This window comes from Epinephelus lanceolatus, chromosome 20, assembly GCF_041903045.1.
Source record: "Epinephelus lanceolatus isolate andai-2023 chromosome 20, ASM4190304v1, whole genome shotgun sequence".
Lineage (NCBI taxonomy): Eukaryota > Metazoa > Chordata > Actinopteri > Perciformes > Serranidae > Epinephelus > Epinephelus lanceolatus.
Window position 1 is genome coordinate 7,974,092 of NC_135753.1, and position 24,564 is coordinate 7,998,655.

General features: G+C 41.3%; 1 protein-coding gene across 1 annotated transcript in view; it reads left to right on the forward strand.

Moving 5' to 3' along the window:
* Window positions 1–10,962, forward strand: part of cip2a (cellular inhibitor of PP2A) — a 29,490-nt gene extending 18,528 nt beyond the window's left edge. Inside the window, exons 11-22 of the mRNA XM_078162700.1 lie at window positions 375–537; window positions 1,346–1,493; window positions 1,602–1,701; window positions 2,423–2,541; window positions 4,969–5,137; window positions 5,914–5,988; window positions 6,620–6,730; window positions 7,562–7,758; window positions 8,869–8,982; window positions 9,104–9,186; window positions 9,682–9,821; window positions 10,488–10,962. Coding sequence (XP_078018826.1) covers window positions 375–537; window positions 1,346–1,493; window positions 1,602–1,701; window positions 2,423–2,541; window positions 4,969–5,137; window positions 5,914–5,988; window positions 6,620–6,730; window positions 7,562–7,758; window positions 8,869–8,982; window positions 9,104–9,186; window positions 9,682–9,821; window positions 10,488–10,610 — 1,542 coding nt within the window. The 3' untranslated portion in view covers window positions 10,611–10,962. The remainder of the gene's footprint in view (window positions 1–374; window positions 538–1,345; window positions 1,494–1,601; window positions 1,702–2,422; window positions 2,542–4,968; window positions 5,138–5,913; window positions 5,989–6,619; window positions 6,731–7,561; window positions 7,759–8,868; window positions 8,983–9,103; window positions 9,187–9,681; window positions 9,822–10,487) is intronic.
* Window positions 10,963–24,564: the final 13,602 nt, after the last annotated feature.

Here is a 24,564-nt window from a genome sequence, read left to right on the forward strand (position 1 = left end):
AGTACCATAACAGCACGAATAGCCAAGTATCAAAATCCAAACGACGGCTGGCTTGAGCGCAGTGTTTCACTGCTGATGTCTGTCTGTCTGTCTGTGCACTCTCTGTCCTCTCTACACACCACAACATTATGAGTCGTAAATATATTTTTAGCTGTGTGAGAAAATGGATCTACGGTGTGTGAAAAGTGTGAAGAGGCTCAGTGCATGTAGAGCTGAGAAACATACACAGCTCACATGGTGTTTTAAGTCCTGACCTCAGACCTGAAGTTTAAGTGCAGTGTTTGATTTAGCTGTGGGTCTAATTTGTTTCTGCTAACTTTTTTACTTTCTCCTCTTCTCTTCCCCTTCATGTGGCTTCCTCTCTCTCTGTCCAGGAGGCATTGGGAGCAGAGAGTGTGTCTGAATGTGTGCTGAGTTTCGTAGAAATGTTGCTTCCTGTCCTGTTAGGGCTGCTGAGGGGCCTTGATCCTGCACAGGGAGACGTTCACCTCAGAAAACACTGCCACCGCATCACACATGTCACCAGCCTGCTGCTTAATATCCTTCCCCTGTGACTGAAACCCTTTTGTCTTTGTGCAGATTTATTCTTTTTCTTCAGTAGAAGAAGAAGCGTAGAAAGGCTTTTTGGGCCATTGGTCCTTCATCAGACCAGACATCGGCACAGCACCTTGCCAACACTAAGCTGGGTGGAGTGGTGGTTGTCCTGCATCATCTACATCACAGAAACAACATTCTCACCAATTATTGGAAGTTTTGTGTAATGCTGCCCAAGAAATATGATCTCAGTCGACTATGAGGGCACTGTAATTAAAGGTTATAACTCCCGACACTGTAAGTCAGATTGACTTGAAATTGGACACACAAGTCCAGCTCAATGTGCTCTACAAAAAGCCTCAAAACTGTTAAAGTCCATCTGACTAGATTCACCGATGTTTCTGACTTTTTGAAAAATGCATTTTGTTGGTTTGTTCAATCATAACAAAACTCACAGGATATGTCAAATAATAATGTTTAACCACATGTAAAATTATTTTAAAATCCATCAATAGGGGGCGCCACCATTTACAACAAGTGTATGGGCTTGGGGCAAAATTTGTCCATAAATCAAAGTTTGTGCAAACTTCCCCAAACTCAATGGATATTTTTAATTTAGCCTATTGAAGTTTATCCTCAAAGTGTTTCTGGAATTGACCAATCTTTAATGCAGGTGTTTTAAACTGTCAAAGATCCTGATCCTTCACAGCTTCAAACTTCTAACAGTCCATGCTGGCTTGAACCCCAGGGTCGCTACTTGTGGCTATATTTTGTCTGTTTGTGTTTATTTTTGAAGCCTTAACTCCTCCACTCCTGTGTGCTGAGGACTCCACCAGATCCTTGGTGTCCCATCATGTGAGTGCTCAGCTCTGCCTCTCGCAGGTTGAATCCCTCCTCTCCTGTTGTCATAGCAACAGCCCTCTCACCTGCCACCTCCCAAGCTCTGACAACGATCTCAGGTGAGTGGGTGCTGTAGTTCTGACCAGATGCCTGTGAAAGATGTTGATACTTCTCCAGTGGTTGCAGCCTTAGTACAAACAGTAATAATTTTGTGTTTTGTTTTTCAGTCAGGTGTGTGCAGAAGCTTTGCTGACGACTCTTGAGTTGATGAGCAAGCTGAGACAACAGGTGAAGGACATGGAAACCAGCTTCTACAGGATGTTACAGGTACACACACACACTCACACATATCACCTCTGTCACCCACTGTGCTTTATCTTTTGCTTTCTTTTCCGTTCTGTGGTTTTCTCTGTGAAGAGTTATTTAAACTGGCCGGTCTCAGCTCGACTCCAGCTGGCTGATGGTGTCAACTGTGATTCATCTTGTCAAGTTGCCGATGGCTGGTTTTAGAATGGAAGGCAAGTCAAAAAGCCGATCAACTTGTCGTCCGCTGGCCAAGTCAATTGCAAACTGTCAGCAGATGGCGTGTTCGCTTGATATGGCATTCTCTGACAGCAGCCTGAGCCTGTTTCATATACATCCCCACGCCTGTTGACTGATTAACTGCGCTTGTTATTTAAATTATTTTTGCATATTTATTATGAATAGGCTGCAGTCCCTCTGCAGCTCAGGTAATTTTGTTTATGTTTATGCCATTTCATCACTACTTGAAGTGCAGCTGTAACCAGTGTCTCACTATCACTATCCTCATTCATACTTTAAGAAGCTACAAATTATATTCAGCCACAAAATAATCATGAGGAAGTACAGAGAGTTGTTGCTATGGAGACAATACACCATCTCATCCAGTTGCAGTGGCGTAAACTTGCAGGTTTTCAGAATGTTGCAGACTGGTGCATTGCAAGTAGTTGCAAGTTTTAACTCGTCCTCCTGTTGGAAATCTTTGGCCTGAACTGGGTTTTATATTTGTTCTGTCTTTACCTTTCAGGACCAGAGGACAGTGATGCCCCTCTCTTTGGCCCTGACATCCCACCACAGAAAGCGTGTGCAGACTGGACTCTGTCTGTTGTTTGAAGCCTCACCCCTCCCAGACTTTCCCTCTCTAGTGTGAGTCACTCGCTGGAAACAACATGATTATATTTCTGTAAAAAAACAAATCACTTATCACCAACCAGTCTCTAAAAACAAATGTTATCTGTTGGCACGACATGACTAAAGGCTCATTTATACTTCCTTTATATGCGCAAATAGATACATTCATTTCAAATGTTGTGCCGTCATTACCCACATGAATCCTTTAAAGCAACACAATGGAGTTTTTGAGCCCTCAAAATATATATATCCAGGATCCTTGTGATGGTACATCAACTCACAATAGGTTGGATGACAACTCCGTCATTGCTTGAGAGCGTCTGTTTTGCTTGCACTGGCACTATGCAGTTTCGGGGTTCGGGTAGGAACCCGGACAAAAAAAAAAGCACTACATAATTTGCCTGCTTTACGGCATACGTGATATCCCCCTCCTCTCTTTAGAGTAGCGTAGCTGAACCGAGGTGAACGAAGTTAGACGTGGTTGTCGTGGCTGAAGCGACAAAGAAAAGGAAGAAGGTGAAAGTGTTGTCCGAGGAGACAAAGAAAAGAAAACGGGAGAGCGATACAACAAGAGCTCGAACAAGGCGAGAGCTGAAAGAGGAGGAGGGATGCCCGACCAATGTTGACCTGGTGCTGTTACTGCTGTTACCTTCTACTTAGGAGACTCACTGTCTGCCGGTCGGCCGCCACAGGTACATTTTAAGACAAAGTGTTAGCCTACATACAGACAGCTTTCATTTCAGTTTGTCTTTAACAGTTTGCTGTTGAAGACAAACTGTGTATTGGCTTGGCTGGCAGAGGTTTTATCGCACTTACTTACAGTAACAAGCGTAGTTGTCGTCAACTAGAGTAATCTTGATGTTATATTCCCTTCATCTGCACTGCGGCCTCTCTGCTGTGTGTGTGTGTGTGTGTGTGCACGTGCACGCAGTGAGGAGGAGGTCAGCCCTGACATGCAGAGAGCAACTCATTTCTGAGTTTCGAAAATGAATAAATAAATAAAGCAATCAGCCTAATCATGCATGTACAAAGTGCTAAAAGGCTACTTTACCTGTTCTGAAGACGTGATGATCGCGCATTACACGGCCAGCTTCAGGAAGTTCACTGGTATCGTTGGCTTGTCAACAAATGCACACGTAAAAAGATTTTTGCGACAGTTGTAACAGACAATACCGTTTTTCGTCTGTAGGGGGACCCCGTGAGGTAAAAAGCGCAATCCTCTATTGTGTTGCTTTAAGTTGGCATAGATACATACACTGGATGGCACTAGAGGACACAGTCAGAAGTTTCTGACAACAACAAACATGCAACGGTGAAGGAAGTCTTGATAGTACAGACAGAAGGCCCCATCTATGTCTGGTGATGTTAAGCATAGAAGATGTAAGAGAGGCACTGTGTGTATTGATTACCCTAACAGACGCTGTAAGGTCAGAGGTTTCCAACCAGAAAAATCCATTTGACCCTTTGTTAAGCCCTGCCCCTTTGTTGTTAGCTGCTGATCGTCCATCACGCTGTTGGAGCTAGGACTGAGCACACACTGTCACTGACTGCACTCCCTGAAAAATGTTATAACTTTTTTCGGGAAAACGACACAGCAATTTCAGAGGCAAGCAGTCAGAAGGGTCTGCAGTACGTGTTTGAAGGATGTATCCAGGATGTAAACTGACTCAGTCATGAAAACAGGTTAAAAAAATAAAGACTGTTAGTAGAGCAGGGTAGGTCTTTTCAGTGTTATAATCATTAAAAAGAGGTTGGTTAGGTAAGGTTAAGGAAAAGTGCTTGGAAAAGGAGGTTTCTTTTGACTATTCAATCACAGCCTCAGACTCATTATAAAGTGGGAGGCTCCACCTAGTGGCGCAAGTGCATACTACAGGAAATCGGCATGTTTTCTGACTACTGCATCAGACATTATCAGTTGATATATTTTTAGTTGGTTAAATTATTAATGGCAACCCACCAATAATCAATTAACCATTGACATCCTTAATTTTTGTCTTTTCTGAAATTTTTACTTTTTTTCCTTGTTACACAGGATAATTTCACCTCTTAATGTCTCTAAAATTCCTTTAAATGAAACAATCAGAAGGAAAGATCATTTTTGAACTGTGCATAACTTCAGTTTATACGAAGGCTTAACTTATGAGTATCAAGTAGACACTGATTACTGATGGTGTCACAAGCCATAAAGACTTTATCGTCTTATTTTCTCAAAATACTCACTTGTAGCAGACTACAATATTATAGCTGGTTTTACTGTTTACTAAAGAAATTGGCACAGTATATTGGTAACTTGGCCAATAATAGACTGCTTTAGTGTTTTGCATGTTTAATAACAATTAATACAAAAATCTTAATGTATTTTGGTGGTAAAATTGATTATGTGAATATATTGTACGTTGTGAAATGTTTCCACTCTTATTTAATCAAACCATATTTCCAAAGTCTGGGTGAAAGTATGGCCGCCAACAACGCCTATCGCCAGAAGGAGGCTGAGCTGTCTGTCAGACATGTTGCAGTGCAGGAGTTCCCACCTTCCAGTGTAATGGACTCTGCCAGTGGCTCTAGCAAGAGCGTCCACAATCTGGCAGAGACGATACAGAACACCTTAGAGGTAATCTTACACTTGTTCACCGCTATCTGGTATTTTAGCTTCTTTAATTTGTTGCATTTATTAGCACATTAGCCCATTTTGTATGAAAGCATCATTTAAATGTCTATTGCAGAGTATAAAATGTATTTATGCCTTTATTTTCATTTAAAGAGTCTGATGATATAGAGGCTAAAAGTCATGCTTTGAGGTCAGAAATGTATGTGTGCATTCTCCTCTCAACTTTTAATTTAAAATGTGTAGAGGAACAAAATATGTTTTTCTTGACTTTTGTAGATTTATGTTGATCCAAATATATTTAGGGCTGCTTCAGTTGGGAAACCTAAGCTAACCTTGCTGAAGGAAGGCAAAATTGAATTTCTTAAATTACACAAATGTTGCCAGTAAATGTGGACATTTGAACAAATAAATAAGAGGAACAAAATGTCAGTCGGATGTGTCAACATCATGAAATAAAACATAATTTAAAGTGTAGTCTAGCGATGTTGTTCAAATCCTGGGGTTTTGACCTTCTTGGGGTTTGGCAAGATCATTTGGAGATACTTTTTTCTTACTAAGATTATGTCTAATAGATAACTGGATCATTTTAGCTCTTCTAACAAGTATTCATATAAAATTGTTTGAGAGAATAAGACACACAGCCAGTGACAATATGTCATAAATGTACAAAGCATAGTAGTTTGTCATTGTGACAAATAGCATGTTGAAACTATTACAATGAACTTATTGCTTCCAGTGTGAAAAGCATTTATCACTGATGTTCTCTTTGTTGTTTATAGCTGCGGGAACAGGTTAATCACTCACATGTGTCCGAGATCATCGATGTTTACGAACAGAAGCTCTCTGTGTTTGCGGTGAGTATGTTTGTCAGAAGAGAGGAGATTATATTTTGACAAGTACTGCTGGATGTAAGCTTAATATTTTACTTGAAAATGCAGTTGTTTAAAAAAAAGTGGGAGTCGTGATCCTGCTTTGGTTCTGAACACTTGCCATAAGTCCTGCCTTTGTAAAGCCTTTCCTCAGTTTGAACTAAGGTCTGTGGTAACATTTGGGGCTGATGTTTATGCTGCTGTTGTATATGATTGCATTCAAGTTTGAGTTTTTGCAACTGAGTGTATTTTTGCATTGTACTATGTGTAGTTTTTCTTTTTCCATCCTCTTTTTTTCCCACACACGGAACAATGAAATTTTATACAAATACAAAATGACTTAAAAGATAAATTAATCTTACACAATAGCAGCACAAAACTATTGCCTCAAACACCTTTTTGACAAAGTGTCTAGAAAAACTAAACAATATGGGATTCACAAAGGTAAGATGTGTTGTAAGGTAGAGACATTAGACTGCAGTAGATGCTTTAAGGTCTTTAGAGTAAAGTATTACCTCTCCTGCTGGAGGGTCGTCTGTTAAAGCATATAACTGGATTACACACAATTAAAAATCTGATGAGTTTGAATAGTAATATCTTTGTATTTCCTCGTCAGTCTGAGGAGAGTCGTCTGCAGGACTTGTTGAAGGCAAAGGCTGTGGCTCTTTTTGAGGCCGAACGTCTTATCGCTCAGTATCGCTTCAAGCAAGCTCAAGCTGAGGCCGAGGTAACACATGCTGCACACGCACACACACACACACACACACACACACACACACACACACACAGCTACAGAGATAGACAGGAATAGATGTTATTGCTGGTAACAGACAAACATCAGACTTTAGTCCGACGAACTATTATTGTCCTCAAGTTCCTCAGTTAAATGTGCAGCATTTTTTGTCCTGAGCTGAAACAACTGACAGAAAATGAATTGGCAACATTTTTGCTCATTTTGCACAGTCAGATCTATCTCCACAGCTATGTCTGTCCTAGAGAAAGGTCTGGAACCACCAATTATCTTTGTGCTATAAAGCAAAAAATGCTCTAGATTGTTAGTGTTTCTTTCACCAATCACAATCATCTTGGGCGGAGCCAAGACAAAGATGCAGCGACGGTGCTCTTGCAAAGTAGTGTCGTGGGTGAACTTCTTTTGGTGGAACATTTGCATTTGGGGAGGCAAGCACTGTCATTAAAACGGCCCTGCAAAAGAAAACGCCCTGAAAAACATTACAAGTTGTATGTCAGTGTGTGATTCAACTCTTAGTGATAAAATGACAAACATACTTTGATAATAGGTGCTGTAGAGGTGAAGCCTGACTATTCTTTAGCTCTGGAGGAACACATTGAACCAGTTAAAACCCCAGACTATTTGCTGGCTGTATGTGGCTCTAGCAGAGCATTATTACGGCGAAATCACAGAAGCTCAAAAGAAGTGGAACAGATTGGTACATTTCTAAAAGTCAGTGTCACTGGCGCATGCCGCTACCAGAGCAAATCAACTCCAACTGGCCTTGTCACAAAATGGGAATTATTCTCTGTGCGTCTTTGTCTGCAGGCCCGTAAGCTAGGCTCCCTGCTAAAGGAGGCTGAGCGTCGTCGTGAAGATCTGCAGGGCGAGCTGAGCGGCCAGGTGCTAGAGGTGGAGCGCTCTAAGACTGACATGGCGGAGCTGCTGCAGCACAATGCCAGGCTTCAGAAGGACTCGGAGGAACACCAGGCCCTCAAAGGAGCCTACAATGCCCTGCTACACAGGTCAGAGGCAGCATAGATACAACAGATCTGTTTAAATTTAGTGTATCCGCTGGTCTTGGACAGTCTAAAAAATGATTAAATTCAGCTCTTTGCGTGTTCTCAAGTGTTAGGAACATCAGAGCCAAACAGCACAAACAGCTCATAATTTTTAGAGAAAGTTACAAAGACTGGGATCAAATTTGTTTTGACTCCTTAGTCACCAAAGTCTCTTCACCTGGTTCAGTTTCTGTTTTGGGGTGTTTAAAAAGAAACAAATAGACTGCACTGGATTTCCCTTTCAGTGTTTTTATTTAATTTATAAAAACATATGCCATCAGAGGGGCGTACCACAAAGCAAGATTAGTGTCTTAGCGAGGTATGTTGAGCCTAAAGCTAGAGTTTTCTGCCCTACAAAGTTGGCTCTTTTTTAACCTGGCTAGATCGCCGTGGTTACTTATGCAGCAGACCTAACCTGGTCAGGACCAGGTTTTATGTTTGGTCCTGATTTGCTGAACTCCACTTCACACCGCTGGTATATTATTGCTGATAGAACACAGATGACAAACTTGATTAGTCTATTGGTATTTAGTTTAAAGTTTAGTATGAAGTTTAAATTTGCTGCATCAAGTTTAAAGTTTCCGAGCTGTAGAATGAGCAGCTGTCACTTTAGATATAAATAGTGATAAAATAAATATAATCCCCCATGAGTTGACATGATTAGTAATATTAATGCAAGCACTCCTCTCACAACTTAATGGAAATGATGCACTGAACGGATCATTTGACTAATTTTGTGGGAACGTGCACAGAGCCTGAAGCAGAAAGCCTGACTTAACCACTTTCCTGGTGCCTGTTATCTCTGACTGAGGCTTTAGTGTTTTTTGGGCCTGCTCAGACAGAGAGAGCCTGGCTCTGTTGAACCGTGGCACAGCCTTCAGAATAATAAAGATGCTATAATCACATGTTGACCATAGTTATGAGATCTCTAAATGTAACATCCAACAGTCAAACGTTCCACTGAGTTTCAAGCCGTAGGAAACAAACTGGAGGACTGAAGGTTCCCTGAGGCTTTAGCATCATGTGTGTGCAAGTTTTTTTTTAAAGTGTGTAAAAGGTTGATCTCCTGTTTAGCTTCAACGAGAGCGAGCGACTGCTCAAGGAGCTGCAGACAGCTCACATCGCACTCACCAAACAGAACGACACTCTGAGGAAGAACCACGAAGCACTGCAGCTGCAGCATGAGAAGTAATCCACACACATCTGCATCTCATCTCTGCATCTTTCTTTGTACATGAATACTGCAAGAAGTAAACCTCTGACCCTTCAGTCATCAGCACACTTTCTAAATTCTGTCTGTGTTTGTCAGGATGGCATCAGTGTTGGAGGAGAGAGATGAGGAGATCAGATCCCTCCGTTCAAATCTACAGCAGAAGAACAGCGAGATCACAGGTTGGTCTGACGTCATCATCACTCAGCTCGTAAAACCTGCATCTGCAGAGCAGTTTTTAATAGACAACCCAGTTTTATGAAAAGACCATCTTTCCAGCAGTGAAAAACTTTGACTATTTCAAAAGTTGCATATTAACAGAGATCATGATCTTTAATTTGCACGAGATATAGAGAAACATGAAAGAGGTAAAGCTTTACATATTTGAAAGCTTTAGTTTTTTTGAGAGCTTTGTGTGTGAGCTCCTTCACCAGTCAAAGCCTGGCTTTGTTGATCCAGTTATATTACTGTAATCACAAAGTTTTAAGGTCAGACTTTGATAGTGAGGTTGCATTGTGGAGACTGTGTCTTTGTTTTAGTACACAAGTACACACGCTAAATTCTGCTGGCATTTTTTTCTGGGAAATGGGAGCAAATTTTTTGAAGGCATCCTAGGACATGAATTCCCTTCATTCACCTAGTCTGCATCACTAAATGCTTTGCCTCATTCCCGTCAGGTCTGCGTGGTGAACTGCAGGCCAAGGAGGAGAAGGTTAAGGAGAAGGATCAAGAGAAGAGAGATCTGGAGGAGATGGTGGATGTTTTGAGGGAGGAGCTGAACAAGACAGAGCAGGCCAGGAAGGATCTCAGCATCAAGGTGATGAAGCTGCATTAGAAACATGAAATGATGCATCAAAAGTCCTAAAGTCTGGTCACACTTGCAGTTATTAGTGTGTTATTGTTTTTTTTGCTGTATAGGTTTAGATTTTGTTCGTTTTCTAACAAATTCTAAAACAAAGTTTATGACTCATATTTTTAGGCATTTTAAATCTGTTATCTGAAGCCATCAAATGATCAAGGAAATGTTGCAGACCAGTATTCGGGTAGAAAACACTCCAAAGTTATAGATAAATCCTGCCAAACATGGTTGGTCCTTACTTCTAGTGATCCTTTAGTTTGCTTTGAAGCAGGGGAAATTCAATCTGTAGGCTATACTCTGAGGAAAGTTTAGCTTGCAGCATGGCAAAAACATCCATCAAAAACAAACTATCAATCAGTTAAACAGAATAAAGAAAATAATACACAGTAGCAGTAAAACACAGTGTGAACACAAAAAGAACACATTTAAACACATATAAAGCAAGAAAATAAGAGCTTTGTTAAATCTACGCTAATGTAAAAATAATATAAATAATATACACTGTAAAATAAATAGTTTAAAAGTAAAAAACAAACAAACAAGACTGTATGGAAGACCATTTCTGCCAATGTACTGAAAAAGTGAAGCCTCACTGAACCTTCCTTGATGTTTCCTATTTTGCAGGTGTCGTCTTTGGAGCTGCAGAAGAATCAGCTGGAGACGAAGCTCAACAAACATGCAACTATGATCGCCATGATCCACAACCTCAGCAGTGGCAAGATGAAGAATGAAAGCCTGCCGCTTTGAGAGACGCACTGTATGGGCATGGATTAGTCTATAGATATTTTAAAACAGATCTGCAAATATATGGACCAATTTCCCATATGAAAAAATATCTGAATACATTTAATTAATTTACAAGAAAGTAAAAAGCATGTGTGAATATCTTTCTGACATTTTTAACTTTTAAACAGGTATTTCTGAACCCAGTTTATATTTGTAGATCAAAAAGACATTTGTGGATCTTAAGGGTGGGACTCTCAACAATTTGATAATGATTATCGATGCATCAATTCTTAAAATTTCAATACATGTTTTTTTTAACATAGTATACTGTATATGTAATAATCCCTAATTAAATAAACAGATGAATTTTGAACATGGAAGTGTCAGATGGATTGTATCCATCTGGGGTTGCTCACACTTACCCATTGTGGGATATTTATGTGATGTACACATTCCGGTGTATGGTCCAGTGTTTGCATACTGCAATATGTTACCGGAAACGGTATGCTATTCATGTGCCGTAGAAAATTAAATGGTCTGCAGAGTTTTTATGTTGAAAAGTTAACTGCAGTAATGAAATAATTAATTTAAATGCACCATATAGTCTCCTGCATGTGTGAGAGTAGCACGAGCCGAGTCGGCTGTGTTGTTATTTGCGATATGCCAGGAGCGGAAGAATGAGATGAAACAGACTGAGTAGTTTTTTTCTCCGCCACAGAGGTCTTTTAATTTGGTTAATGCTGCAGCCTGTGTTGGTCAGCCAGTCTCAGCTGTTAATGTTACTGCTAACACTGCTTAATTAATGATCGTCTCTGGGTGATTGTTTAAACAGTATTTACAATATACTTCACATTCACCTGCAAATGTAATTATTTAGATGATGAATTAAAAGTCACTCTAGCATGTCTGGGCTGTAGACTGGGCGCTGCACTGCCCTTGTAGCTGAGTTCCGCCTCTTTCGTTCTGTCAACATCACGTTATTAATGAACATTTAAATAAATGATTATTGACATTTGTGAATCTATGCGGAATCGTCCACCTCTGCATCGCGATGCACCTAAGAATCAATTATTTCTCCCACCTCTACATACAAATAGAAGAAAGCACCCTGTTAAAAAAGAAGGGTGCACCTGAACTGAATATTTCACTTGAATCAGTAATGCCCCTCCTCTGCAGATCTGAGCTAAAACTTGAGAAAACCAACTGCGTTGGCCAACATTTACAATAATGACATTAACAAGGTGCAGCAGGCTGGTTATATTGCAGAGCTCAATGCAGGACAAATAACGGAGTCACAAGAATCATGGAGTGCATCCTTAGTTTCTTAAATTGCATCCACATTTCCCTCACTTGGTCTTTTTCTTGTGTCTTAGTCCTTCCCACCAGGGATGCATGGAGAAATGCAAGAAAACCATGCGAGGAGAAAGGAAACAAGGAAATATGTTTTAAGAGAAATGAGGTGTCTGAAGCGTCACATAAAGCGATGTCTGTTTCTGATGCAGAGCAGCAGTGTTTTCTCTCTGTTTACAGACACCTGCACATGAATAACCTGTGTACTGTACTATTGATACTATGTCCTGCTCAGAGGCATAGGCGTTTCTAGCCCATTTTTGGGGTTGCTGAATCACCCCTAAATTGAATCCCAGCACCCCTAAAATTTGAGAGATTTTTTTAAAAAATTTTTTTACTGTATGTACTTTTTTAACAAGCTAGAAAAGTGTTAAAACCATACAGTACTTGGTTGAAACGGAATATTTTAACAACAAAAATACAGCAGCCCATTATAACTCTATATAACTCTATTGTTTGTGTGTGTGTGTGTGTGTACAGACAGAGAGACCGCCTCATCATGGACATACAATTGTTTTTTAGGAAAAAAGAGCCAGGTTCAGGTTAGAGGCCGTTTACACGTACACGGTGATTTTGATAAACGGAGACATCTTCCTTCGTTTGTGCCCTTCGTTTACACGCAAACGGAGATTTCTCCTCTGAAAACGAGTCTTTCTAAAAACTCCGGCCAGAGTGGAGATTTTGGAAAACTCCGGTTGCGCGTTTGCATGTAAACTGAGATAAACGGAGATAAACGGAGTTATAGGCAGGCGACGTCACAGTATGCGCCGGAACTTGCGCCTGTGTAAAAAGTGCGACCTATGTTGCTATGGTGACAATGGATACATGGAAGGCTTGAGCTTCTCGTTACACTGCCACCTACAGGTTTGGCATGCTCTTGTGTATATATATATATATATATATATACACGGGTAAGTGTAAACGAAGATCTTTTTGAAAACGGAGACGGTGAAATGTCCGTTTATGAAAATAGCCGGCGACGTGTAAACGGCCTCTTAGTCTCGCCACCAGACAATCAGAGATCTCTGCCTTCTGATAGCCTGGGGACACTCCTTTCTAAAGTGTGTTTAACATACCGGAGAAAACGGCCGGCAACAAAGCAACGCCTCTTGCATTTTTTAAAAGGACACGCCTTCTCGGAAATGTGCGCTCCCCCTTTTCTCGTCTGCAAGGAAACAAACACACAGAGAGCTTGAAAATGGATGCCGAGAGATTTAACTCCGTTTTATCAAACGTGTGCTCATCCATGAAGAAAATATTTTTTCCAGCGAATGTCTTAGTTACAACATTATTGAGCTAACTGGAGTAGTTTCATGTCGTATCCGACAACGGGAGGCTTTTAACAGATGACGTCCTGATGTTAGCTTGGCTGCTGCTGTTAGCTGTCCCTGTCAGCTGCAGCCACTGATGCTTTCTAGACATCGTGATTTCCCAAAACTGAATAAATACCACACATAGCAACACAAAACTGCTTTGCTAGCTCAATCATGTTGTAACTGAGATATCCGCTGGAAAAGATATTTTTTTCACGGACCGTTTAATGGGTTATTATCTATTACAGACACTGCTAACGGCTAACAGGGCTAACAGCCAACGGTTTTCCCAGCTAAACGTGCACACAGAAATAGTAATGTTTATTCAATCATTGTGTTTATAGACTTTACAAACATCGGATTAGTCCAAACGGTGATACAGTGATGTGAAAAATGTGATATATAGGCTATATATATAGCTAAAAGCTCTGCTGGTTTTCTACCCGGAAGTATTTGTAAACAACAAGGCGATTCCCTCTATAGTCCGGCCGGACGGATGAGTCATGGGGCCTGTTTCACAAAACCAGGATAAGGGATTAAGCCGGGATATCTTGGTTATCCTGGATCAACTTATCCTTGATCCAGTTTCACAAAAGCAGGATAGGGGGAAGTGGGATATGTTTTGACATAAGTTACCATGGAGATTTATTCTGTGGAGCTAGCCTGCTCCAGACCAGGCTAAGTTCCAGGATTTATTTAATCTCATCCCTTATCTCAGTTAGCAGCTACCACAAATGGAAACTAATATTTATTCCACTTCACACTACACATTCTTATCACATTCAACGAGACCCACTGTCATTATTTAAACATTTGTGATCATTAATTGCAGTCATTTTAGATAAATGATTTTAGTAGAAAATTTAGTTAGACTATCTCTCTCATTATATATATATATATATATATATATATATATATATATATATATATATATATATACACACATACACACACACACACACACACACAGAGTAAATAAATGATTAAAAAAATACACACCATTCAGTAACATGATGACATGATGTTCCTTTATTGAATAGGATAAATCAAAGCAAGTAATCCATCAGTTCCTTTCAAAAGTGACGTCACACAGTGCTCTACAAGATAGAAAGCACTGAATCAAAGCATATTATTCATCACAAGAATAAATACACATTCTCAAAGGTCTGTATATAAAACACCCTGCATGTCTGCACACTGGAATAAATGCAGGACAAATCCATACTTAACAAATGAACAAATGTCAGGCCTGTATACACACAGTACACAGCACAATAAGCCAAATTAATATAAAATAACACAAATTCCTCTGCTATTGCAGGCCATATTCAACTTAAATGTGCAGAATGCATTTTAACTGAAATAATTCAAAACGTATTGGTCCCTGATCAGCCGACCACTGTCGTCATCCAGGAAGATGGCCGGATTGTCCCAGTCCACATCTGATGGCACTCTGGGGGCCTTCTCCTTCCTCAGGCAGGCCACATTGTGGAGGACAGCACAGGCCACAGTAATATCGCATGCTCTGTCTCAGATGGTGCAGACACTGGAAGCGTGCCTTCAGGAGGCCAAAGGTCATCTCGATCCGAGCCCTTGTCCTGGCATGGGCATCGTTATATGCCCGCTGTGCTTCCTGAGGGTCTGCGTAGGGTGTGAGGCAAAAAGGCTCGCAGGCATAGCCTCTGTCCCCCAGCAGCACACCAGAGAATTCACCTGTGAATACAAAATGTCATCATCACAGCCTTATCAATAGAGGGACATTCTTGACATAGCCTTGATTTTAAAAGTGGTTATTAATTGAGGTCATGTGGCTCACCTTGTGACAGGCGCCGATAGACTGCAGAGGACCGAAAGATTCGTGAGTCATGGACTGAGCCAGGCCACTTTGCCACAACATTGCTGATCAGGTAGTCAGCATTGCAGACCATCTGAAATTATAAGATGTAGACTATTAAACCATTCAATGCACATCACAAGCAATGTACAATGTTCATTAATGTCATAAAGTCATGTTCACCTGAACATTAATGCTGTGAAAGGATTTCCTGTTCACAAAATCTCCCTTATGGGCACTTGAGGGGGATTTTATTCTGATATGGGTGCAGTCAAGTGCACCAATGACATTGGGGAAACTTGCAACACAAAGCAATAAGTATCCTACTATGACTTAACACTTGTCCTGTAATTTGTACTTACAGTACTCTTACCTGCAATCCTATAAAAATCCTCTTTGATGTCACTGAGTCTTCTGTGTCCAGGGAAGAAGATGAAGACACCTGATAGTGATTTGAGGGCTAGACAGACACTACGCACCACACGGCAAATTGTGGCCTTGGCCAGGTTTTCAGCATCCCCCACTGAGTACAGGAAGCCCCCACTTGCAAAGAAGCGCAAGGCCACACACACCATTTGCTCAACACTCAGCGCATGGCTCCGTGCTGTGTGGTGTTGGATCCTGGGACCCAGCAGTCTGCACAGATATCGGATGCCATCTGCAGAAAACCTATATCTTTCGTGTAGGTGGTCATCAGGGAAGGCCAATGGGTTCGCCCTGTCCCTGAAGACCCTCTCCCGCCTGAAGGCTCTCCTGAGCACAAGAGCTTCTCCATCCACAACCTCTTGCAGGAATGGACACGCCATTGTTTGAGCAGGAAGGAACACACCATTTTGGGCCTTCATATAGGCTATTGGATCGCTAGATTTAATGAGGAACACCTTTGCACTCTCACAAGCTACAAATGGTTATCTAATTATCAGGATACCTATTGCCTTAAAGAATAGATAATTGATTAAAATGCTCCCTGTTTGACCTTCACACTGCTCAACTTCTGCCATAAAGTGTTTTGATATCTGGGAAATAGCATTTCAGGTACATTATGTGCATTTCTTTTTGTCTTAATACAGCCAGTCTTTGGTGTGTGACTTCTAACCAATCAAAGCACTTGGGGCTACCATAGAGATGACACTAGGCATTATGTCAGACTGTGGAATACAATCTGCAATCCCACCTAACTGTGCACAAATTAAACAAGCAAACACCACAGAAGGTCTTTTGATCTTTTATTTAAGATTCTTCTTCTTGAAGCTGGGTGAGGAAAGGAGAATAATAATTAATAGATTGTCTGTGTTACAGTCAGCATACAGTGTACACTGAAGGTGAAACTCACCTCCCGCTCAAGTTTTTTTATTTCAAGGTTCAGTTTCCTCAGTTTCCTCCTTTTAATTTCGGACTCCACGGAGAGGTCTGCCATCTGTCTTCTTTTGTATTCAATGTCCATATTGGCCAGTTGTATTTGCCGTTTCAGATGTGTGGCATACAGCTGTCTGATAGCTTGTGAGTTCTGTAAACACATAATAATCAGCACAGCAGGAATTTTGCATGATGGGAATGTACTTCCATAAATACTCACTATGTTGCAAGGCTGGCTTTCATCCTGTAGAGCATCTGGGTCCTGTTACAGAAATGACATTTTGTGTGGGCTCCAGATGATGATGACTTCTCACCATTGTAGACTGAATGAGTACTTTCATTTGACATGATACCTCAAACCTTCTTGAATCAAGAGACACAGTCTCCTCATCGACTTCATCTGCTGCTCCTGCTGCTCCACTGGTGCCTTCACCCTATCACATTTAAAAGGGATTCATATTAAAGCAAGCAGATGAGACATGCCAGGCTTACAGTATGACTTTGATGGAGGACTCACTGGATCATCATCCTCTGGTATTGGTGACGCCACTGTTGGAGGCTCCAACAGTGAGATGGTGTTTCCAGATACTGCAAGGTAAAACAGAGTCAGATAGTCCAAATGGATTCAATATGAATGGTTGGTTATGTCCCATGTAAAGATGGAAGAATGTACCTTTAATGAAGAGGGAGGCATCTTCCTGGGAGGGATTTATATTTGATTCTGTCCCCCCAGGGATCCCCTCTAACACAGGCCTGCCTCTGTTAAGTTCCAGGGCTCTGTCCTCTGCAGGGGTGAGGTCAGCTGGTGGTGACCCACCACCCGTGCCTTGCTTGTGGGTTTTTTTTTTAACAGCTATAAGTACAGACAATATGTGAGTAGGCACCCTCTGGGTACAATGTACGCACGTGCATAGTATTTGTCAGGTCACTTACCATTCTGCAGGATGTTCTTATATTTGATCTTGACTTGTTGCCAAGTTCGTTTGGGCCCAGTCATGTTTAATCTAAGAATAATAAATTAATTAAGACAAAATAAATAACACACACACACACACATAGATAGTGAATGAAATAACTGAGGAGCAAATATGTAGTTGCATTTACATAATTTCACATCTACAGTCCATTTCACTCGCAGTTTCATAATCAGAGTATAACTATGTTTTTGGGAATGTTAATTAACTATTTGGATTGTAATTGTGATGGATTCAGCAGGGTAGTGAGTGTGTGTTTGTGCAATACATACGCATTCAGGCGGTCTGCAATACTTTGCCATGCTTTCTCTCTTTGTTTGATGGCGGTGGCAGTGTTTCCTTTCTTTTTAATTTGTTCTTTTACCTCTTCGTAGGCCTCCATAATTATGTCCTGCTCCGATGGGGAGAAGTATGCTGCACGTGATGCCATGGTGAATCAGTGAATCTGTGATCAATTACAGGGTCTATTTAAGGAGCCATGTGCTGCAACTTATCCAGGATTAGTTTCACCTGGCTTGATGAATCCGTGTCTACTTATCCTGGCTTGGCGTTTGTGGAACCAATTAAGCCTGAACTCTGTTGTTTTGGATTGGTTGAGCCAGGCTTACTTACTTATCCTGGATGTCTGAATCCTACTTTTGTGAAACGGACCCCTGGTCTTGTAAAAGATTATGTTTGTTTCTTTTAGTTGGCGAGAATGTGTCACAGCAAACGCGATAAACATCCACTAACTTTGACGGCGTTTTCTGCGAGCACGGCTGAGCCATTTTGTACCGCTACACGTGTTTCTAGTGGGACTATGTTTACAAGCACAAGAGTTCAGCGAGCCACCGAAGGACCGCCCTGCGGATTTATTATTGGTTCTGCAACGTAGGGAGTTTTTTTAAACTCTGAAATTGTATCCGCCCATCTAAACACAAAATCAGGGAGAAAGTCATCAGTCTTTAGTTAAGCAAAGCGTCTAAAGACTGACTTGTGAGTCTAAGTTCAGGTAAGATCAAATGGTCTGTCTATCTAGAATGATGTTGTAAGTTGGATCAATGTATCAGTTTATCTCTTATTAGATATAAAACACATTGTTTGGTTATTTGCCTTTTGGTTGCAGTACAAAGAGAGAAAGGGGAGCAGAGAAAGGACTTTATTTATTAGTATTCTTATTCTTCTTATTAGTATTTTTTCATATTTATGTAATTTTTCATCTAGTTGAATACAATCTATTTGTGTCCAAAGAGGGAGAGATGAAAAAGGGGAAGGAGTTTAAGTTTATTCACTTTATTAATCCCCCTGAGGGGAAATTCAATGTTTTCACTCTTGCTTGTCAATTACACACAGGTCTGAAAGACACACACATGCACAAGCAGGACCTATACATGCACAAAGTGGAGAGATCTCAGAGTGAGGGGGCTGCCCTTTGGTCAGGCGCCCTGAGCGGTTGGGGGTTCGGTGCCTTGCTCAAGGGCACCTCGGCAGTGCCCAGGAGGTGAACTGGCACCTCTCCAGCCACCAGTCCACGCTCCATATTTTGGTCCGGAAGGGGACTCGAACAGGCGACCCTCCGGTTCCCAACCCAAGTCCCTATGGACTGAGCTACTACATTTAAAAGCTTTAAATGGTTAGAATATTCTCTCGAAAAAATGCTGCTTTCTGCTTCGCTTGTTGGGTATTTGGCAAAAGCCTCAGATATGATGCATTAGTGAATGATGGAGTCAGTAACTGGCAAAAGGCATTGAGCAAGTTTCAAAAACATGAAACCACTCAGTCACACAAGGACAGTGTAGTTTGTTGGAACAGCTACAAAGCAAGTCTGTCACAAGGCAATGTTGTAGAGCAGATAGAGGCAGCGAGTGCCACTGAAATTAGTGAAAGAAGGGAGTACCTGGAACGTATTGTGGCAGTGACCTGCTTCTTGGGGAAGCAAGGAATATCATTTCGAGGTCATGATGAAACAGAAGAGAGCGACAATAAAGGGAATTTCCAAGAGTGCATAACACTTTTGGGAAAGTTTGATCCATTCTTGCAGAGGTATACACCCCCATGTTCACAAGAGGTAACTGCAACTATTGTTAGTGAGATGAGGGAATCACAGATGTATGCCATTATGGCTGATGAGGCCAGAGATGGAAAGACGGAACAGTTGGCACTCTGTGTGAGGTATATGTCTGTGGAAGGCGCAGTTAAAGAGAGGTTCCTAGCCCTGACAGAAATGCCACAGGTTGATGCTGCATCAATAGCCGCTGCTATTGAGAATCAATTGCAAGAGAAGGGAATTGAGCAGTTGAAATGTGTGGCACAGACCTATGATGGAGCAGCTGTCATGAGTGGGGCAGTTGGGGGTGTGCAAGCCCATTTTCAAAAGCAGCACCCTGAGGTGATATATGTGCATTGCTACGCACGAGTTGAATCTCGTCCTATGTCACACATGCAGAGCTGTTTCTGAAGCCACAGAGCTTGTCAACATGCTTGAAAGTGTCCATTCCTTCTTCAGTGTTTCACTTGTGAACCATCATAAGTTCGTGGACACTCAGAAGAAAGTAGGATTGGAGCGAAGTGAACTTGTGCAGTTGTCAAACACACGCTGGGCATGCCAGGTTCGTTCAGTGACTGCAGTGCTTGACAATTTCCCTGCCATCACTGAGTGCCTCTCCACTATCAACACACCTACGGCAGTGGGATTGAAGGCAAAACTCAGTAAATTCTCCTCAGTGTATTTGCTGATTATTTTCAAGGATCATTTGTCAGCACTGGCACTGCATTCACTGAAAGCTGTTATTCAGGTTGCCTTAACAATACCAGTTAGCAGCTGTAGCTGTGAGAGGTCTTTTAGTGCCTTGCGTTGGCTCCATACCTGGCTGAGGAGGACCATGGGTCAAAGCAGACTCCAGCACCTGGCTGTGATGTCAGTTGAGAAAGAGATGCTTGAGAGAGTCGAACACTAAAAAGTAATAAAAGTAGATTTGCCACTCTCAAGGTGAGGCAACATAGATTAAAGTAGAAGGAATAATCTGCAGAGTATCCATACAAAGATGATTACATACATTGCATACATTGTACCATAGGCAGGGTTGCCTCTCTTTTATTATTTTATTATTATTATTTATTATTATTATTATTTTGTAGATTTCAAGCACTTTTCTTTTTTGAAGTGTATTTTTATTTATGTATTTGTATTATATAATACAGACAAGAAGGAAAAAGGCAGAGACAAACATTGAAAAAGTCAATTACTATTAATGTGTTAATGTTACATGTTGTGCATTGCATTTCAAATAAAAGTCCAAAAAATAAGTCCAAGGTCCAATTTTGGTATTTTTGGTACTCACTATAGGGGGCTGGTTTACTCCAGAAACATACATACTGTTTATGTGTATGTTGAGGAGCTGCTGTATCAAAATGAGTTGTCTTCCCCCAGAAATTAGGGTTACGATATGTTTTTTTATGATTCCAGTCCATTCCTCTTTTGCTGTGACTCAGCATTTAAATAACCTTTATCAGATTTGATGGTTTAGTCACAGACCTTCCCAAAAAGTGTTGTGCTTTTCTTTCACAAATGTGGGACATGTACAAAGACTTGCGTGGATTTCCTACTGAAACATGGCGTACGCTTAAATCCAGAAAACGTCGTACGCATAAAAATATCCAGATGTATGAATCTGTGCGTACACATGAATCCAAGCACATTTCCTTTGTACATCCCAATCAACGTGGAATTGAGCGCACATGTTGGAGTACCCGACCCCTCCCTGTCCACGCCCCCATTTAAATATGCAAATCATATTTAAATGAATCCTGCACCTAAGATTCCCCTCTCTGCACGATCAGAAAACTAAAACAAAAGAATGAGTAAGACGGGAAAAAAAGAAAAACTTCACAGAATGCGAACTGGAGACGCTCACTGAAGTGGAGGCGCACAAAAATGTACTTTTTGGCACGCTGTCCTCTGGCATCAATACAAAACGCAAGGTGAGTGAGTGGGAGAGTGTGTGTGAGGCTGTCAATGCTGTGGGGACAGAAAAGCGTACCCACGCAGAATTAAAAAAGAAGTGGTCCGACATTAAAGTGGACGTGAAGCGGAGGACGGCTGCCCACCGCCAAAGTGTGGCTAAAACAGGCGGGGGGACAGGAGAGGAGGAGCTCACCCCGTTTGAACAGAGAGTCGCCTGGGGTCAGTTGAAAGCAGACAAATAATTATGTGAACTGGATTTCCAGTTTCCATTTGTTAATTTTATACACCACTTTCACGGATCCCACACTATTGTTGTAAATGAATGCAGAAGTGCGCCGGGGAAAAGGTGTGGCTGATTAAGAAATGTCACACTTTACGCACGGGTTTATTGACACGAGTACTTTACACACAGAGACAATCAGGGTCTTGTTAGAAAGCTCTGAAGCTGTAGTTTAACCAGCAAAAAACAGCAAGTCACTAACTTTAACCACTGACTAGTACTGATGCTGTGAAGACAGGATAATATTTGGGGGCGCACATGCTCAGTGCGCATCAAGGGGATTAATATTAGGACAATTAAACAAATAAATTACTCACCAAGAAGCCACCCATCGCGCACAGTGCCAGCTAGTAGTCTGTTCCCAACCATGCTGTTACTCAGAATGTATGAATCGTGCGTTAAACCAAGCTACCTCGCCACAATGTTGATTAATTGCATTTGCGCATCACATAAGATCTGTACATTGATCGAATGAAAATGCTTCCTGTTGACAAACAAATTCATCCTGTGATGGTGCTTTTATACTGTAGTCATGTGTGTGCAGTCGATAGCTCCGATAACGTCAGGAAAACCGGCTGTCGCTGCAAATTGCGCTTTAATGTTGGCCTATTAAGCTGCATTGTATGGGAATTTGATATACCTGGCTGACATGCGGATAATTCCGTCCCACACAGCTGGCATGGCTCGGCTCAGGGTCGACTGGCACAGTCCCGATCGGTCGGCCAGCTCCCTCTGGAATGACCCTGGAGCTAAGGAACCCCAGTGTGGTCAGAACCTGTATGGATGCAGGCAGCGCATGGCTCCTCGCCGTGTCGCGCTGCCGGCTGCAGCTCTGCGCACAGTTCCAGGAGGATTGGCCTCGGGAACCTAAAGCAGCTGATGAGCCAGTGCCATCTGTCTCTGAACACACGCTCTCTTCGTATTGCGCCATTTACAAATCTTCTAATACTGCTAAAGCAGCCGTTGTTGTTAACGGTATTTTCTGCACCACTTTGCGCATGCTTTTATATCCACTCATCTAATTGCAGACACGTGGCTGTGTTAATTGTTCATCAGTGTTAATTGTTGATGTTTCTCTGATGTGCACATCACTCTGAGGACTAATTGTTTTCACATTTATTTATTCTAACAGCTTCTCAGCATCACCTTTAAGTGTCGCCAAAGGATCAACAGCTGTAGAAACGTGCGTACGCCAGCCATGAAGTTGGCGTGAGGCACCGCACATTTCCACGGCCATTTCACTCTTGATACATCTGGACTTTGCCGTGGAAAAGGACATACGCCACGTTTTTGTGCGTACGCACCCTTTGTACATGAGGCCCCTGGTGATTGTGAACGTTATGTACAACTTCCGCCATCAGGTATCGCCTTTGAGCAAGTGAAGTGGGCTCTGGCCACTTAACAGCTGTGATGGCAAAGCCGTAAAACCAGAACAACTTTGTTGTTGCTGTGTATTGCATTTAATAGTAAGAAGCAATTTAGTACTTTCGGCAACCCAGTTTTCTGGTGGATCAGAGCAACTTCACATATAGTTAGTTTTTGTTGCTGAGTGCAGAAATTAAGTTACTGTCAGTCAAACTATGTACCAACATCAAATCTGCCTGTATTTATGTCTTCAAGACACTGACACTGCTTAGATATATGAAATATATACAAGTTTCACGTGATTAATCTCCAGTGTGTGTGTGTGTGTGTGTGTGTGAGTGTGAGAGAGAGTGTGAGTGTGAGAGTGAGAGTTAGTGAGTGATTGATTGTGTTTAGAAATGTCTTACCTCTTCTGAGCTTTCTGTGTCCCCTGTTGTGATCTCTGCAGCTCTGGAAAAACAGTAAAAGATAAGGATCTGAAAATGAATCCATGTTACATTCTGCAATTATGTTAACTTGACCTGCCAAACTAATTTCTGCCAAGACAGACAGAAGAGATGAAGTAATGGTGTGCATGCACAGCCACAACACAAACCATGTCCTTTACCTTGTCTTGTCCTGGGAAGATGTGCTCTTCATAAGCAAAGATTCTGCTTGGTATCGGCACATGTTGCTGTTGTTTTGCAACCACTTAATCAAAATCTACAAAACAAACATGATAATCAACAACAACAACAACAACAACAACAACAACAACAATAATAATAATATGTTTTAGCTCACATATGAGCTGTGAAAGGAATAGCTGCTTCTCTACTTCAGGTCCAGGCACTGACAGGATTTTTCCAGTCACTTGATGATTTCTTCTGTCTGGGTTAACAAATAAAGATGAAACATGGAAAAACATTTTTAAGTACCATGCTGACAGAGGAGATTAATGATACAGACACAGAAGCTGTGTGAAACTGGGCAATTGTAAACTAGCAAGGCAATATTGTCACTATTTATCAGTTTCTCTCTTTCCCCCATCCTCTGCCTAAAAGTACTGTAATACATTTGGTAAGTCATGTCATTCCTCCCATACACCAGCATTTCTTTGTCAAAAAAGAGTTCTTCCCAAAAAGTTGTCATATATTACTTACAAAATCTTTACAAAAAATTGAGTATGTTTTGGAATATAACTTCTAGAAAATCGTGATTTGAAGATATTGGTCACTCACATACTGTTGTTTGCAATTATTTGAAGACAGGACTGTGTGCAAATAAGACAAAAAGAGAACACCGTACATACCTTTGTGTCACTGAATAAAGTGAAATGTTCGCTGTAGTGTTTTTGAAGGGCTGGATCAAATCCTCTGTGCTTACACAGATACATTCTGTTGGACAGAACATGTCCACTCTGTAGGTCTCTTTCCAAATCCTGTAATATTAGATATATTAATATTAATTAGAAGATTACAGCCTGACAGTTTGTGTAATTAATGAATGCCATATAGGTTAAAAAAATGTACAGCTCACTGTACTGATGCTGTTACCTTTATGTCTCCATCTGTCAGAATT